Raw genomic sequence first — 16,284 nt, 5'->3', positions numbered from 1 at the left:
GTTAAGGTCAGAGTGACCTTGAGCTGAAAATTTGTTTCCGATCAATAACTAAAGAATATTCAGACCCAGGACCTCAAACTTGTTATGCAGGTTGGTTATATCACCAGTAGATGAACCCTATTAATTTTGAAGTCAGTGGGTCAAAAATCAAGGATCGTATTGACATTGAGCTGAAAATCCGTTTGGAACAATAACTGAAGAACAGTGGGGCAGGGTCCTTAAACTTGGTAGGTAGGTTGGTCATCACTCATGACCAGTAGATGAACTCTATTGATGTTGAGGACAGTGGGTCAAAAGTCAAGTTTGTGGAGACTTTGATCTTAAAATTCGTTTCTGAGCAATAACTGAAGAACACTGGGTCCCAAGGACAGCAAACTTGGTAGGAAGGTTGCTCATGACCAGTAGATGAACCCTATTGATTTTGATTTAAGTGGATCAGAGGCCAAGGGCAGACAAAATTGTACATCCACTCCATCTTGCAGTGACATCATTTTCATGTTTGATAATTCACTCTGTAAAAATGTTTGCGATCAATGTTTTGAAACTGCATGGAAAGGAAAGGAAGGGAAGGTCATCATAAAAGGTTGAATACATGTACATGTATACATATGGCTCTCAGTCTAATGAGGCCTTTCGGTGCATTTGTCTCGTTCCTTTGATATCTCTTTTGAAGGTAAAGAAATTTCATTGTCTCGGCAATCTAATACAATTATTTAATATAATTAAGTTTCTTGCATGTGAGTTTGTTCCTTTAGTTAAGTTTAAAATGTTTTTTTGACACATTTCCAGGTTTTACTGCTCTTTGTGAAACATACAGCCACATTGGACAGTCTGGCGTAGATCAGCTCACAAGAACGTTAAATGATTACTTGAGCGCACTAGTGGAAGGTATCCTTGGATCAGATGGGGACATTCTTAAGTTTGCTGGTAAGCTTTCTAATTTGAAATTGGTTTTCATTAGTCAATATTATATTGGACCGCCTGAATTGCCTCTGAAATGTTTTAATATTTTAGTGCATACCACCCCAGCGAAAAAGGTTCATGAAGTTCATGAATAGTTCATGAACTTTCATGAAGGAAAAATGGCCGATTTATTCACGAAGTTCATGAACTAAAGGTTCATGAAGTTCATGAAATAGTTCATGAAGTTCATGAATTAGTTCATGAACTTTTTAATGAAAAGTTCATGAAGGAAAAATGGCCAATTTATTCATGAAGTCCATGAACTAAATGTTCATGAAATTCATGAATAATTCATGAAATAGTTCATGAACTTTTTAATAAAAAGTTCATGAAGGAAAAATGGCCAATTTATTCATGAAGTTCATGAACTAAAAGTCATTAAACTTAGAGTTCTTGAACCAAATTTCAAGAACTTCATGAACTAAAAGTAACTGAACCAAGTGTACATCATATTTAAAGTGGTCATTTTTCTTTCATGAACTTTTTGCAGCAAATTAATATTATGAATTTCATGAATATTCATCAACAAAATTTCACTTTGATCACAACAATTTACTCAATAATTGGAAACTATGAATGTTATGCAATAAACATGTAGAAATGTGATGATCACAACTGTAATAAACTATTAGTGGATTGTAAGCAGATTGAACTTGACCTTCGCATATATATTCTAATAAAAGTACTTTCAATAGTTATACAATTGAACACTCATTAATTTATAATACTAATTCATTGTTTTTCATAATGGTTTAAGAAGTTATAATGAAACAAGACTAATCATTAAGAAGTTATAATGAAACAAGACTAATCATTTTAAAATATGACAGTTCTATGGTTTTGTCAACTTCCACTTTTTATGACACATAACACTGCTGTGAGTATATACACCTAAGACCATGCCAAATGATGTAATCATTGTAGATGATGGTGGTTCTTCTTCTTTAGGGTAGAATGTGTGTAAGTTTCAAATTTATTTAATCACTTTTGAATTTTTGAATATTTCATGAACTTTTGGAATTGTTCATGAACTTCATGAACCTTTTTCGCAGAGGCAATGTCTTTTTGCATTGTAATGATATAAACTTCGTTCAAGTTACTTTGACATGTATGCCAATAAATGAATTCCATGATGCAGTTAGGCCACACCAAATTAATAACTTGTTCATTGGATTTCCCGCACCTATTTCTTCAGAAAAGCAAAAAAAATGTTTTTATTTTTTTTATCACTTGCGCCCTTATCACATCTAAAAAAATAGTTTTTTTACGAGCGCTATTTTTTATAGTAGGATGTAGCCTTTTCCCTTATAACCGTGTTTTTCGATCGTAACAATTATCAAAGCACCGGCTAGTCTCAACATGCAGCCGCTCTAATTAGAGTCGATGAACGATGGAGACCCGGATACAAGCGTCTAGATGATCGAGACTAAATTGGCAACATGAAAACATTTATTTCACTTCCTGATTGACAATTCTACCACCATTTAAAGTTTGATTAAATTTTTGACAAATGTGTTTGTTTTAATTTGGCTTCCGCTTAAAAGTAAACGTATATCTGGGCAAGAAGTGCTGAATTTCATCGTGAATGACAGTGATTATCCAAAGTTTGAATTTGGTTCGGACATGTTTGACGGGAATTCGGATGACCGTTACCTTGAAAAGACAGTTTCCAATCGGTCATCAATACCTACTACACCTGTCCAGGTAAAAACTTCAGGTATGTATTTTAACTTCTTTGTTGTTAGCAAATATGATGTATTTTTTGTATTATTTGTTGCCTTCAAAAATATACATTTAATGATTTATGCATGTTTGTTTTTATTTTGCTACAGATCAAAGTATAGTGTTTATTTAATTCATATATATGCATTGCATGTACAGTAATAGAAAAATAAAGTTTGGCCAAGAAACGAGCACCACTTTTCTTGTGTTATCATCAAACTGTTTCAGTAATACATACTAAATTATACTACAATGAACATTTATGTATAATATTGCTTATTAAAATTTCAGATTCCTTCGATGCAGCGGATCATGAAATTCCTGTCCCCATGAGGCAACGAGGGTGTGCTCGTGGTGGAGGCCTTAGTCGCCGATGAGTCAATGTTTGTGGACAGTAGGATGACGCTAAAAATTAACCTGACTGACATTCCTGTGCTTCATGCAATCCCATGAGTTTTACCATTCACAAAAAAAACATCAAACAAGCTGGATTGTGTATATTTTGTGAATATTAGTCAAAAAGGATACAAAAATGGTGTCAGACTGTGTGATTGGAAAAATATTGCATATTCTTGTATTTTCTTGAAATATTTTTTTGCTATTTAAGAAAATTGACACAATCAGTATTTGCAGTACAAAAAAAGTAAAAGTGTCTTTTGTATTTCTATTACTTGTCTAAATTAGAACAAGATATATATCTAAAATAATTAAGGAAAATCTGCAAGTTTAAAAAAGATAGGCATTAAATTCTGTTTGATCTCACTTATATTTGTATAGAATTATCTTTTAGTGTTATCATTCTTTCACTGGATGTTATCCTTGTACTGTTTACAATATCATTGTTTAGTTAATAAGTAAATAAAATGTGAGCAAAAGTAAGTTAAATGACTATATATATATATTTGTTCGCTCTTCACTCGCTCCTCTTTTTTGCTAAATGCAAAACAAATATTTTTATTATTATTTAGCTCTCTAGCCCTATTATTTTTTGGAAAAAATCCGATGAACAAGTTATCAATTTAGTCAGTAAATGGGTTACTGTACTTAAGTAGAAGAGATTATGGAATGCTGTGAACCTAAATATGATCAACTGCACAATGCCTTTCAGTTGCGTTTAGATTCATGGTCAAGATTGCATACATCTATTTCATCGTATTCATGTTTTCATTTAAAACACTGCTTATGTACTTAAAGCCTCTGTAATAATGAACACTTCGTTTTTAGGAGATGCAATTCTTGCCATTTGGAGAGTTGGAAGAAAGTTTGAACTACAAAATGAATTTTTGAAGGTGGCTAAATGTTGTAGGGATATTCAAGAGAAGTGTGGTGAATGGGAAACAGATATTGGAGTGAAACTTTCTGTGAAAATAGGTAATACTAGTTAATGAATATTAATTATTAAAGAACTTAAAATTGAAATCATAGCATTGAGCAACACAGAATAGTAGTAACATATCCTAAAAGCTTTCATATTCTGTTTATAATAAGTATCAAGTTGCTTGCTAAGCAAGCTGTAGTTTTTAGTGTGTTTTTAACAAGGTCTTTAGAAAATGAAACCTGGTATATTGAAAATGACTTACATCGTTGTTCGGTCAGGCCGGCGGCATCAACTTAAGTTATAATTGACATATTGTAACCAAACTTGGTATGCAGGAAGGGTTTATCGAAACCTTTTTGTTTCATGGTATTGCATTTTAGGACCCTAGATTATGGTCATTCGTACTGAAACTAATTAAACGAATGGTGCTAAATAACTTTAATTAGGGTTGACATTTTGTGACCAAACTTGGTATGTAGGAAGGGTTTATGGATATCTTTCATGGGATTGTATTTGAGGTCCCTTTGGTCAATTTCAAGGTCACTGACTGTTGCTAAAAATAGAAAAAAAAGTTGGTACTGAATAACTTAATTTACTTAGTTATGGTTGACATATCCTTTCCGCTACCATAGCCGCCTAATGCAGACCCTAAATTCGGGTGTCCCCTCTATCATTCACCGGCGAACTACCACAGCAGTGTAAACCGTACTCAAATATTCGGCTTCTGATTACCGCTATCGTACAGCGTGGGAATACCGCTTATTTTTATAATCTTGTACATGTTTTGCTAAAAGCAGAGACTTAAATCTCCCGATTAAATTGCGTTAGCAATTAGGTAAAATGTTTTTCAATTTTGAAATAGTACAAATTTTTAACACAATAAAAGAAATTAATTACAAACATTATATAGTACATAAAATTATAAAACATAACACCCTTATAAATCAAGTTTGCATTTCACGAATTAGTGACATATACATTATCCCTAATAAGGTAATGTTCTAGTGCAAATGTACATTTTTCCTTTTACTTAAACCCTTTAATAGACACATTAATACAATAAAATGCATTTTATTTGTTTTATTTTGTAATTAAAATATTCACTTATTAATAAATATGACATATCGGCATAACTACGCTCTGGTTGACTTCGGAAAAATACAAAACCCTCATTAATACACTACGGATATGATGAATTTTGAACAAATGTAGGAATAACCGTAGACGTGTGTTGTAGTAATTTGATTGAAGACAATCATCAGTAGGTAAACGCACATGCCAATCAGCGCAATGGTAATCCTGTGACATGTAGGTTGTGGTAATTTTCATCTTCGGTATTGGCTACTTTTTATTGTTTATAAAACTACTATAGGCGAGTTTTGTAGATAGGAATTACTTCTTTGAACAATTTGTTAAGTACATAAAGGATACTATTATGCATTAATACACTCTGGTAGTTCTAGCACAAACATTTCAGGTATATGTATTTTAAAATTGCCGGAGACGTTTAATGTTATGATCAATCTTGGAATTATACCACGTGTGCATGCATAGATACACTTTGGCAGTTTTAACTTTTGTAGTAACTCGATATTTATGTCTGTTGTTTTCCTCATAAATACACTACGGCTTGTATTTGATATTTCTAAAACAGCAATTTTGTACTACAGTACTTAGTAGAAAAAGGTTTTCCAAAATATTTCAAAAGTACAATGCTTAAAATGATGTTTGTAAGGCAACGTTGCGAACTGTTTTTATTATTTCAATCATATCATGCATGTGTGTGCTTGAATCGGAGTAAATTGAAAAAAATCCACATAAACACTCTCTGGAATGCCATGTGTAACTAAACTATGTATGTATAAATACGCTATTTTAGCCATGCTTAATTTTAATGCAGACATTACATTATCACAGTTTTCCAGGCAGGTGTCATTCTATGTAAAATTCAGATATAAAACAAAAAGTGAAACTTATGATTTAAGAAGTGGTGTAACAATGTTTGTGTCTCTAGTTCATTGTTGTTTGGGTCCTTGACGTGTACCCCTTAACAGGGCCTATTTTTTACTGTTCGACTAATGGGCTTGTCCCTGTAGTTTTCATTATATTATACATACTTTTGTTTATTTTAGTATTTACACATGCATAGAGCGATTAAAAAGCAATATGTTGTTTTTTATCAAATAAATCAGAAAGGAATTAAAATAACAATTCTCTATCATGATATTTTACACACATGTTCATTCATTTCCTATATAAATGTATACTTATAGGACTAAAGTCCAAATACGGATTCATAATTCATTCATATATAAAGGTTATAAAATGTATAGATCATTTATTTACATCATAGGAACTTGAGGATAACATAGGGATAAAATCAAACTTGACGAAAATCAATAATGATAATAATTTTTCTCCTATCAACAAAGAACACATGTACATAATTATATAATAGAAAAACACAGACCAAAACATAAATCAAAATATTTGACTGTAACTATTATATTGCTAAAAATATCGCAAGATTTGTCACGGGAAACAACACCAGTATAATCACAGCATGCGATTAACGAAACGGCAACAGAGTCTAGTGGAGTTTCTGGTGCAATGCAATAGCATCGGTCTGTAAAAAGAAATCACATATTGATGAATATTTGTTATAAAGACACATTGTTAGCGACAATTGAATTGTATATGTGTAATTTCGAAAAATATGTCCTCATTTTAAGCATGAAATGTTTAATTCTGTAAAAAAACATTAAAACAAACATTATTCGTCCCTTCAGGAACAAAAGGTTAACACCTGAACAACATTTTGTTATGATTATTTCATCAATACTATATTGAATATTTATTTTAATACATGATTGATCTAAACGGCGCTTTCTTGTACTAGACTCTGAAATTCAAGATGTGCCATTAAACAGTAGAAATAATTTAATGTATGCATTTTCATGAACTTTGAGGCCGTTCATTGTTTTGATTTAAGGGTCATTTCAAAATGCAATTATATAAGAAACATATATTATTGAATTTTTTTTACATACATGAATTGTTGTTTTCCGTTCCTCTGTGTTTCTGGAGCCATAGTCTTGTTGGACTTGACCTCCATTCGGCCTTTCCTAGAGGTAATGCCACGATACGAAATAAAATATTCCCTTAAATAGAATAACATTTTATTTGAGTTTTATTTTATAAACATTTGAATTATACTTGTGCAAGCTGACTCTGCACTGCACATCGCCAAAGAGGTCAGGTTAAAAAATGTCACTTGTTTGTTTGGATTTCCTTATACGTGTGCTATTCCCGCCGATAAGTTGTTCTGCAACCTAAAAACAGAAACATAAAGCATTAAACAGCTGATTGATTTTAAAATATGTTGTTCATGTTTCATTTTGGTGGTACATGCAACGATCAATATGTTATTAAACCTGATTATGGTTACTATTTAACATTCTACAGCATGTTTGTAATATACTGTAAAAAAGTATTACCATTCTCTCAAACAGCTTATAGGTAGCCGGATGGTTGACGCTTTATACATGATGAATCACAAGCCAGATATCCACGGCAAATCACACACATTAGGTCCACAAATAAGCACTTTGTGTTGGTACACTGTAAATGTTGACTGTCTACAACACCCATGCCCTTTTTGAATTAAAAAATAACTTTGATGCAGGTTTTTTCCCACTTTCCTTTTGTATTTACTTCTTCGGTCAAAACCTTGTTCTGTCGGCTATTTATTATAGTATAGGATTGAAACATGTCATCGGGTTGCACACATGTTTTGATTATTCCCATGCAGTGGACAAAGGCTTCCGGGCCGAAATATTTCATGCCATGTGTTCCGCTCTGCTGAGCATCCTAACTTTGCCATCTCTTTTCGTGGACTGATTTTGCGATTGACCAATTGATATGTTCTTCCGGTGTTTAATGCGTGACACGACTGTATAGATTTTTTTTCCAAACGCCAGAGGAACTGATGTTTTAAACTTGTCGGCAAATACAACATGATCATCCTGTGATGTTTTCTCTTTAGTTCTCTACAACTGTTTGAGTCAACCTGACTTTTATCTTTCGACTTAAGTACGCCTGGTAATTCCTGAGATACCCCATGACACACGGAGCACCAACGATTCTTGATATGTATTGATGCACGTTGTATTAAGTCATGCTCCTTTCCCATACAACTTTCATAACAGGGGTCACTGTGGTTCCAATGTAACCTTGATGCGACCTTGTGATATTTGTCCGGTTGGTTTATTGTCTATTGCAGTGGTTTTCATGGCAACTGTGACAGCTATTCTTTAATGGATGTTCTGTTGATATATTGATATATTTGCAGTCACTATTGGTTTCCATGATAACTTTATAGCGATCACGTAATAGATGTCCGGTTGGATTTATAAGAAAGTTATAGCATATATTTCAACAGTTTTAAAAGGAAGCGTAACTAGTGTTAAATGACCTTCAAAGGCAACATCGCCTTTGAAATGGGTTGTGTTATGTTGATTACGTATTATGTTTATACAGGAAATACCGTTGCGTAGTTTTGCATACTTCTAGATTCAAGAACGCTACCAAAGTGCACTTAAGTGACTGATTTAGTAGCATGAAATGTCTACCTTATCGAAGTTAACACACAGTCCGTAAAACAAATATCACAGTAATACCACTGCGCAGTTTTGCTCATTTCTTAAATTTAACAGTGATACTACTGACTCACTTAAGTTAGGGTTGAATTAGTGTGACTCAACATGGTATGCACACATGGAGGAATGTTTTATGCAGACTTTGCATAGGATTGCGTTTGGGGTCCCTAGGGTCAAGGTCACTTAAATAAAAAAAACAGTTGGTACTGAATAACTTTATTAAGTGTTGTCATATTGCGACTTAACTTGGTACATAGGATGAGTTGATGGGGACCTTTCATATAATTGCGTTTGATACATGTATCGTCAAGGCCACCATTTCTAGAAATATACTGAATAATTTTAGTTGGGGTTGTCATATTGTGACCAAACTTTGAACATAAAAAGAGAAAATGGAGACTTTTCAGTAGATTGCGTTTTGGGTCCCTTGGGTGAATGTCACTGTTAATGAAAATAGAAAAATGGTTGAAACTGAATCTTTTAAGTTTGGATTAACACATTGTGACGAAACTTGGTATATATATATAAACTTCAGTAAACATGGTATTTAGGAAGTGTTTATGGAGACCTTTCATGTGATTGCACGTAGGATCGTTTGAGTCAATGTCATTGTCACTGTTATCAAATTAGAAAAAAAAGAAACAACAATTGGAAAATGAATATCTTTAGTAAGGGTTTGACCAAACTTAGTATATAAGGAAAGTTGTGTAGACCTTTCATGTGACTGGGGTTGGGACCCTAGGTTCAATGTCAAGGTCACTGTTATTTGGTTGAAACTCATTATCTTCTGTTATGATTGACTTATGGTCTTACATGGTATTTAGATAAAGTTTATTGAGACCTTTCATATAGTTTATTGAGACCTTTCATATGAACATAAACATGGTTATTATCCTTTTTAATCCTATAAATTCGGTTAAGGAAAGTTGAGCAACCAGCCATAAAGGCTATCTGTCCATAAAGTCTCGCATACTAATTGATATCTGTCCAACGAGACTTATTTTGTTTTTGAATAGGTTTGGCAGCAGGTGAAATGTCTATAACATTTCTTGGAAACAAAGAGTATCGCCACTATGTTGAATTAGGACCTGCAGTTTCAGCAGTGAATGATGCTGAAAAGTTCTGTAAGTCTGGCATGATTGTCATTTCACCGGATACATGGGACTACTGTGATCCAAACTTTTTTGAGCTAGAAACTCTTGAGGATGGTAAACACATGCAAGTAAGGTTTAAGACATGAGTGAAGATGTTGTTTCAGTAATGTTGCAGTTGACCAGCTTTTGAACGATTTACTATAATTAAGTGCATGTCTGATTTGCATTTATTCAATGGACTCGTTCTTCTGATTAAACATGATTTTCTTTTATATTAAACATGTAATTAATACCATGTTTGTTTCTAGCTTCTGTTGATTATTCCAAGCAAAGCAACAAGAAGTCACAGTCTCCCAACACACATGCTCTTTCCAAACACTGGTGGTATGTACTATACTTCATTACCACTGATTTGTTTTACTTCAATTGCAGTATAATTTTGTTCAGTGTATCCCAAAAATACATCAAGGCACAAATAATTTTGGTATGCAAGGTGATGGAATTTCGGGTCGGGGGTGGGTGAGATTACTCCTTATTTTATAAAATCGGACATCAACAGTAGAATCAGAAATTGTCAGAAATCTTCTAGACATTTTTATACATCATTTGTAGAACCATTTCTCGTGGCCAAAAGCGATTTTATATTTGAATGCAAATAACATAACGCCATAGACTCGTGTGTCTAAGAAACAACATGTTAATGGCGACAAAATACATGCACAGACCTATGAAAACAGTATACAAACGTCCGAAATAATCGCTTATATGTTCAACAGATTGTTTTTTGTACACAATACATTGTTCTGCTGTGACAGTATGTAAGAACCACCACCAGTGTATGGATATAGATGTAAGTTTAGTATAAGTAATGTTTTAGTTTACATTTTTGTGGTTATGCTGTTAACAATTTCAATTGATTGAGGTTTAGCTCAATAAAACTAAAACAAAACATAATAATTATACTTGAACACTGTTCATGTTATATCTGCCATTGAAACTAGAAATAAATTGATTCATATTATTAATTTTTCAGAAAACATTTCCAACGAAAGGCCAGTATCCCCACTACTTGCTCACTTATCGAAAGGTGTTGAGAGAGCACAAATGTTATCAATAGATGAGTCTGATGCTTCAGTACGTGTGTCATCAGCAGTAGCCACAGGATCCTCTTTGAAAAGCTGTGTTGAGGACAAATTTAAGATAGGAAACCGATTTGGAAAACGTAAAAACTAAATTTTACTTTCAGATTTCTGTTATAAACTTGACTAAGAAATGCATTCCAAGCACAATACAATGTAGTTCTTTGTTGTTCTTTTAACAGAAATAATATATTTTAAAGCCACACTACCTATATTTAACAGTTTACGAATAATGGTATACATTGTAAATTACTGGTTGTATTAAGCGTCTTAAACTAATATTGTTTAGAACTATCATTAACAAATATACATAATTTGAATGTTGACAAAATTTGTTGCAATGTTGACAAGTTATGCCACAATTGTATGTTGTCAACTGTGGTGTATTCATATGGTGGTCTCTCTGCACCAGACCAAAACTAGCTGTTTGTGCAACCTTTTAATCCTTAATGATTAGATTACATCCAAACTGCAGCTAGAGCTCCGTTTATTCTTCTATGTGTTCTCCGCATGTTTTTGTATAGGGCGTATTTTTGTATTTCCGAAAAAAACACGATTTTTTTGTACAAAGAAACAACTTTTAAAGACAGGATTCGGGGAAAGATAATTTTGTTCATTTTGGTATATAAAACCTTTTTAATTAGACGGGCTGTAATTTTGACTTTTGACACTACCAGAATGTTCTTTGGGTGGCATCCTATTGTGAAAAGATAATTCAGGATAAAAGTGAATGTGCACAAGCTACTTCTTCGGTAGAACAAAATATGCATGATATAACTGTAAACGAATGTGGTAGGCCAATGATTTATACGTCGAAGTAGAACATTAGGAATCATTTTTTTTTAAACTAATATTGATGTTATTTCGCTGTAAACATAGTTTTGTTCAACGAGCTTCTTACTTTCTTTTTCGATTATACAGTATTGTATTTTTTTACAAATCTGAATAAATTTTGGCAGAATATACAAATACGGCGATGACCTTTTCATTGTTATGCCCATTCTTACAAATAAACGTGACGAAATATAAATGTTCATTTGTAACATTACTTCATGAGCATTATAAATATAACAGCAGGAAACATATTAATTGAAAACCTTCTTATGACTCAGCTGAAGATAAAAAAATTAAGGTTTTTCTCTGCATAATATCAACTTTATTTATACCTTAAATGTTGCATTACTATCTTACTGTGTAATTTACAATTGCTGTTTTTCATGAATTGCAGTGAAAAAGGTAGTAACTGCTGTTACGGAGATGAAACTGGACATAGCTCTTCGTCTTTACATATTGTCTCCTGTCTTAAAAAAGGTAAGATGCACCAGTTTTTAGCTCGTCTGTTTCTAACGATAAAAAGAATATGTTTTGTTATGGCATCTAATTATTCAAGATTATTAAAATGAAACACAGTAAACATGTTGCCAGAGACTGACAAACGAGAACGTTGGCGTTTGCGTCACGGGCCGCGGCGCTGTTATGAATAAATATCGTTTTAAATTAATATACTTTGAAAACTATACCGAAGTTAATTATTTTAGCTGGATGATAGCCAGCCTTTGGAATACCTGTCAGAGATGAGACAAGTATCAGTTGTTTTTATGAACCTTGTATTGGACGAAAACAGAGAGGATTCTGCCCAGATCCTTCAGATCATCTTTGAAATTGTCTATTCAAAGACTAAATCGATGCATGGTAAATATATTTTACGTTATTTATTATATTTCATACATATCTTTAAAATTAGTGGTAATTCATTAATTATTGCGATCAGGAAAAACAAAGACAAATGTAAAATATAAAAATAATTTTGCCGAAATAATAGGCTGATAGGTTTGAAATGAAATTAACATAGATATAAAGCTTATGTCAAAAGCATCCATAAATCCTAAGAAAAACGGCAAAAACCTGTACTAAAATTTAAAAAAAACAACTTAAGAAGTGAAAGCGACCAGCCGTACCGGGTCATTCATACTAGAAAATGAAAATCTATGATAGCGTAGGTAACGGTCGGATTTCCAGTTACCAAACAATTGAATAAGTTCCCCCGGCACACCGCATTTGAAATAGAAGGAAGCTCCTCCGCGTCGGAAGGAGTGCATGGAACATTCGTGAGCGTAAGCAATCGGAAGTTGTTTCATAATACGTCCGAACATACGATCAACTTTGCCCGGGTCTAGTGGGATCACATCCCCACCGGAAACAGTACAACACAACGGTTATGTGGGTGCCAAAGGTACTAACCTACACATGTTTTAAAACGCTTTAACTGGACATAAAGAAAAAGACTCATCATAACTACATTTTTGTCCTCGAATTGATTAGTTTTAGCATACAAAAGTAAAACAACAATGCCAAAATCGGTAACTGACACATCGTTTCTACACAGGTATTTAAACCTTCGGCAATGAGAAAGGGTTCCCTCCTTTAATAATTATTAAATTTCCTCAAAATTTGTTAAAGTGACACACTTATTAAAATCAATACATACACATGTATAACAAACATCAATTTGGAGTGATAAACCTTTAACTACTTACTAAATTATGCATTTATATGGAAAATATTAAATACTGATAACAAAATTGTAACCGTGTATTTAATAGCTGAAAACGCAAAAATATTAAATGATTGGTGAATGCTAAAATATTTACTGTTCTACTATAGCCTCATAAGGTAGAGCTATACCATGTTTTCGGTTGGCACCTTTCTTTCAATTTAAACTTTGTATCCTTCCTAAAAAAATAAATCAACATTTATTTATCCTTTTTGGTATATCAAAACATTTGTATTAATTGTGGTAAATTTTATTTGGGAGTAAGAGTGCATCTTTAAATTTATAATATATATCTAGTCAAAAGAGATTCCGTATCGAATGTTGGCATAAAACATGCATTAAAAACGTGTTTAATTCATAACAAAATATGTTATTTTTTTATTTTCTGGGACGGATTATTTCTTAATTTAAATAACATAATATACAGGTTGATTAAGGACATTTTCTTGCTCTGTATGTCGTCACCCTATTGAAAGAACTAAATCAGTGCGTATACAATTGGAAGAAGTTATCTATAGTCCTGAGCGAACATTGATCACTTCGTACGAAAATTTGATTGAATTGATTTTAATAGTATTTGTATCTAAGGTCATTTCCATTAGTCTTTTTAGATATATATATACATATATATATGAATGAAAATACTTTACCTCTACCATGTCTTTTAAAAATCTCATGATTTATAAATTGTTATGCTCACCAAAACTATGATAGACGACATACCATATACGATCCTTAAACCTTTTCACATATTTATGGCATCGATCGAAGAAAGCGTGTATTAGTACACTACACTCTTGTTTGAGAGGAGGTTTGTTTAAATGATTTTGTATCATATTAAATGCCGTAGTTTTCGTACTTTAAAGGTTCTCTTAACAAAGTATTTCTGTTTGACAAGGCAAGTACTTTTCGGCTAGTTTGAAATTTTGAACGTTATTCTTTCAAAGTTTGCTGGCTTGTTAAGTTTTTCCTTGTTCTTTTTACCTATATAAAAGTTTAGACCACGTTTATGTCTAAGAATTATTAGTGTTTTGGTTCATTTTTTTTTGTTTATTCTGAATAGTTCCGTCTCTCAAAATGTATATGTGATGGACATAAACCAGGGAGGACCTTTGCGGGCAGGAGAAACGAACGGTTGATACACTTTGAATACGTGCTGACTAAATACCACAATCGCTTTTTTTTGCCTTCCCTGAAACTATTTTTGCATTTTTTTTTACACCTATACTGTTTACTGTGCACTGTTAAATGCCTGAATTGTAATGCATATTATTTTTGCAGTAAGTGTACTGTTAGTGTAGTTTCATGTTTATTTTTCTTTTCAAGTTTCGGACCTCTGAAAATTTAGAATGATGATTGGTGAGCAACACAGATCAAGTTGTATTGCATAAAAATGTGAAATTGCTTTGTCTTATACTTAATGTTTTGTAAGTCATACGGTTTAATCTCGAGTAATTTAAATGTGATGTAATCTTATACTTAAAACACAACTTTAGTTTTGTAGTTGCGATTTTACCCTATGACTTCAAAGCGATGAGATAATTATATGTTCTTGATTTTTTAAGGGTTGCACATTTTTGTTGGTGTTTGGATTACCTGGCTATAAACATGAAAACGACTGTGCTCATGCTTTAATGTGCTCTGGAAGAATGAAAAGTCAGCTTGACAAAATCAGTGGTGTTGAGTAAGTTATTTGCAGCTTATAGTTTTTCCAATGCAATTTGTAAACACGAGGGCCATTAAAATCGATACATAGACTTTCTTAATGACTTACAAATATTTCGAAGTCACCTCATTATGATTCATAAGAATAAATATATTAAGGTATTCTTTTTACTGCTAGAAAAATATGTATTTTGATGATTTTAACAATAACATGCTAAGACGGACCATATATGGTATAAAGTGGATTGTATATACGTGTTTAGGTGTTAAAGCGACTAAACATATGCACATTATAACATGCGCATCATACTCCCCAAATTGTGACTGGTTGGTTTTATGTAATTTTATGTACATTTATATATATGTCGCACTGCCATTTTGGCTGAATAAGACGAATGTAAAAATGCATTGTTTAAGGTTACCTCAAAACTTGTGTTTGCATTAATTACTATCAGGCCAACAACGGCCACGTATACACCGTCTTTAATACAAATTGTGGCCTCAAGATTGGAAAAAAAATAATGTTACTGATTTGACCGAATTACACGTACCTACTTTTTATCCATGATGACCCATATTCGTAAGTAACCAATTATTTACCAAAACAATCATTCAGACCAGCAATCATGTTGATCAGATTATAAAAAAGCCTCTATTGCGTTAACAAGGTTATTCTAACATTTGATATGTGTCCAAGAGTTTTATCTAAAAAGACCCATATTCGTAATGGAACGAAATTTACCAAGGCAATTAGTCGGTTTGTTCTGGGCGGATCAGCTGAAAAAGCAGTCGCAACTGCGTAAAAGGTTTTTCTCTAATATTTGACCTAGTGACCAAATTTCGTACCCAAGATGACCCATATGCAGACTTCATTGAAACTTCCTAGAGATGAGCATTTCGCAAAAATAACACAAAAAAATCCTCTATTTCATACGCCTTGGTCACGATATAATGACAAAAAGTGTTTCACAAAGGGTAAAAAAATCAAAGTATTCAAATAGCCAAATTACATACGTTCCATAACAGTAGGGTAATGGTGTTATAATAATTCGAATAAAATCATTAGGTTCGAGCTCCAGTTTTTTTTTCAGGGAGGTTAATGTATCAAGGAATACTGAAAAAAAATAATTTTGTGATGTATATTTAAATGCTTTTGATAATGTGACAGAAC

At 32.7% G+C, this 16,284-nt stretch overlaps 1 protein-coding gene across 1 annotated transcript in view; it reads left to right on the top strand.

The window, feature by feature from the left end:
* The window catches only part of LOC128208319 (adenylate cyclase type 10-like), a 63,636-nt gene that overhangs the window by 3,142 nt on the left and 44,210 nt on the right, over nt 1-16,284 (top strand). The window contains exons 3-11 of the mRNA XM_052911877.1: nt 790-927; nt 3,910-4,056; nt 9,678-9,883; nt 10,064-10,139; nt 10,789-10,977; nt 12,123-12,205; nt 12,433-12,586; nt 14,315-14,346; nt 15,014-15,132. Of these exons, the coding sequence (XP_052767837.1) occupies nt 790-927; nt 3,910-4,056; nt 9,678-9,883; nt 10,064-10,139; nt 10,789-10,977; nt 12,123-12,205; nt 12,433-12,586; nt 14,315-14,346; nt 15,014-15,132 (1,144 nt within the window). The remainder of the gene's footprint in view (nt 1-789; nt 928-3,909; nt 4,057-9,677; nt 9,884-10,063; nt 10,140-10,788; nt 10,978-12,122; nt 12,206-12,432; nt 12,587-14,314; nt 14,347-15,013; nt 15,133-16,284) is intronic.

This window comes from Mya arenaria, chromosome 11, assembly GCF_026914265.1.
Source record: "Mya arenaria isolate MELC-2E11 chromosome 11, ASM2691426v1".
In the NCBI taxonomy this organism is placed as follows: Eukaryota; Metazoa; Mollusca; class Bivalvia; order Myida; family Myidae; genus Mya; species Mya arenaria.
This window is presented reverse-complemented; position numbering and strand designations above follow the sequence as displayed.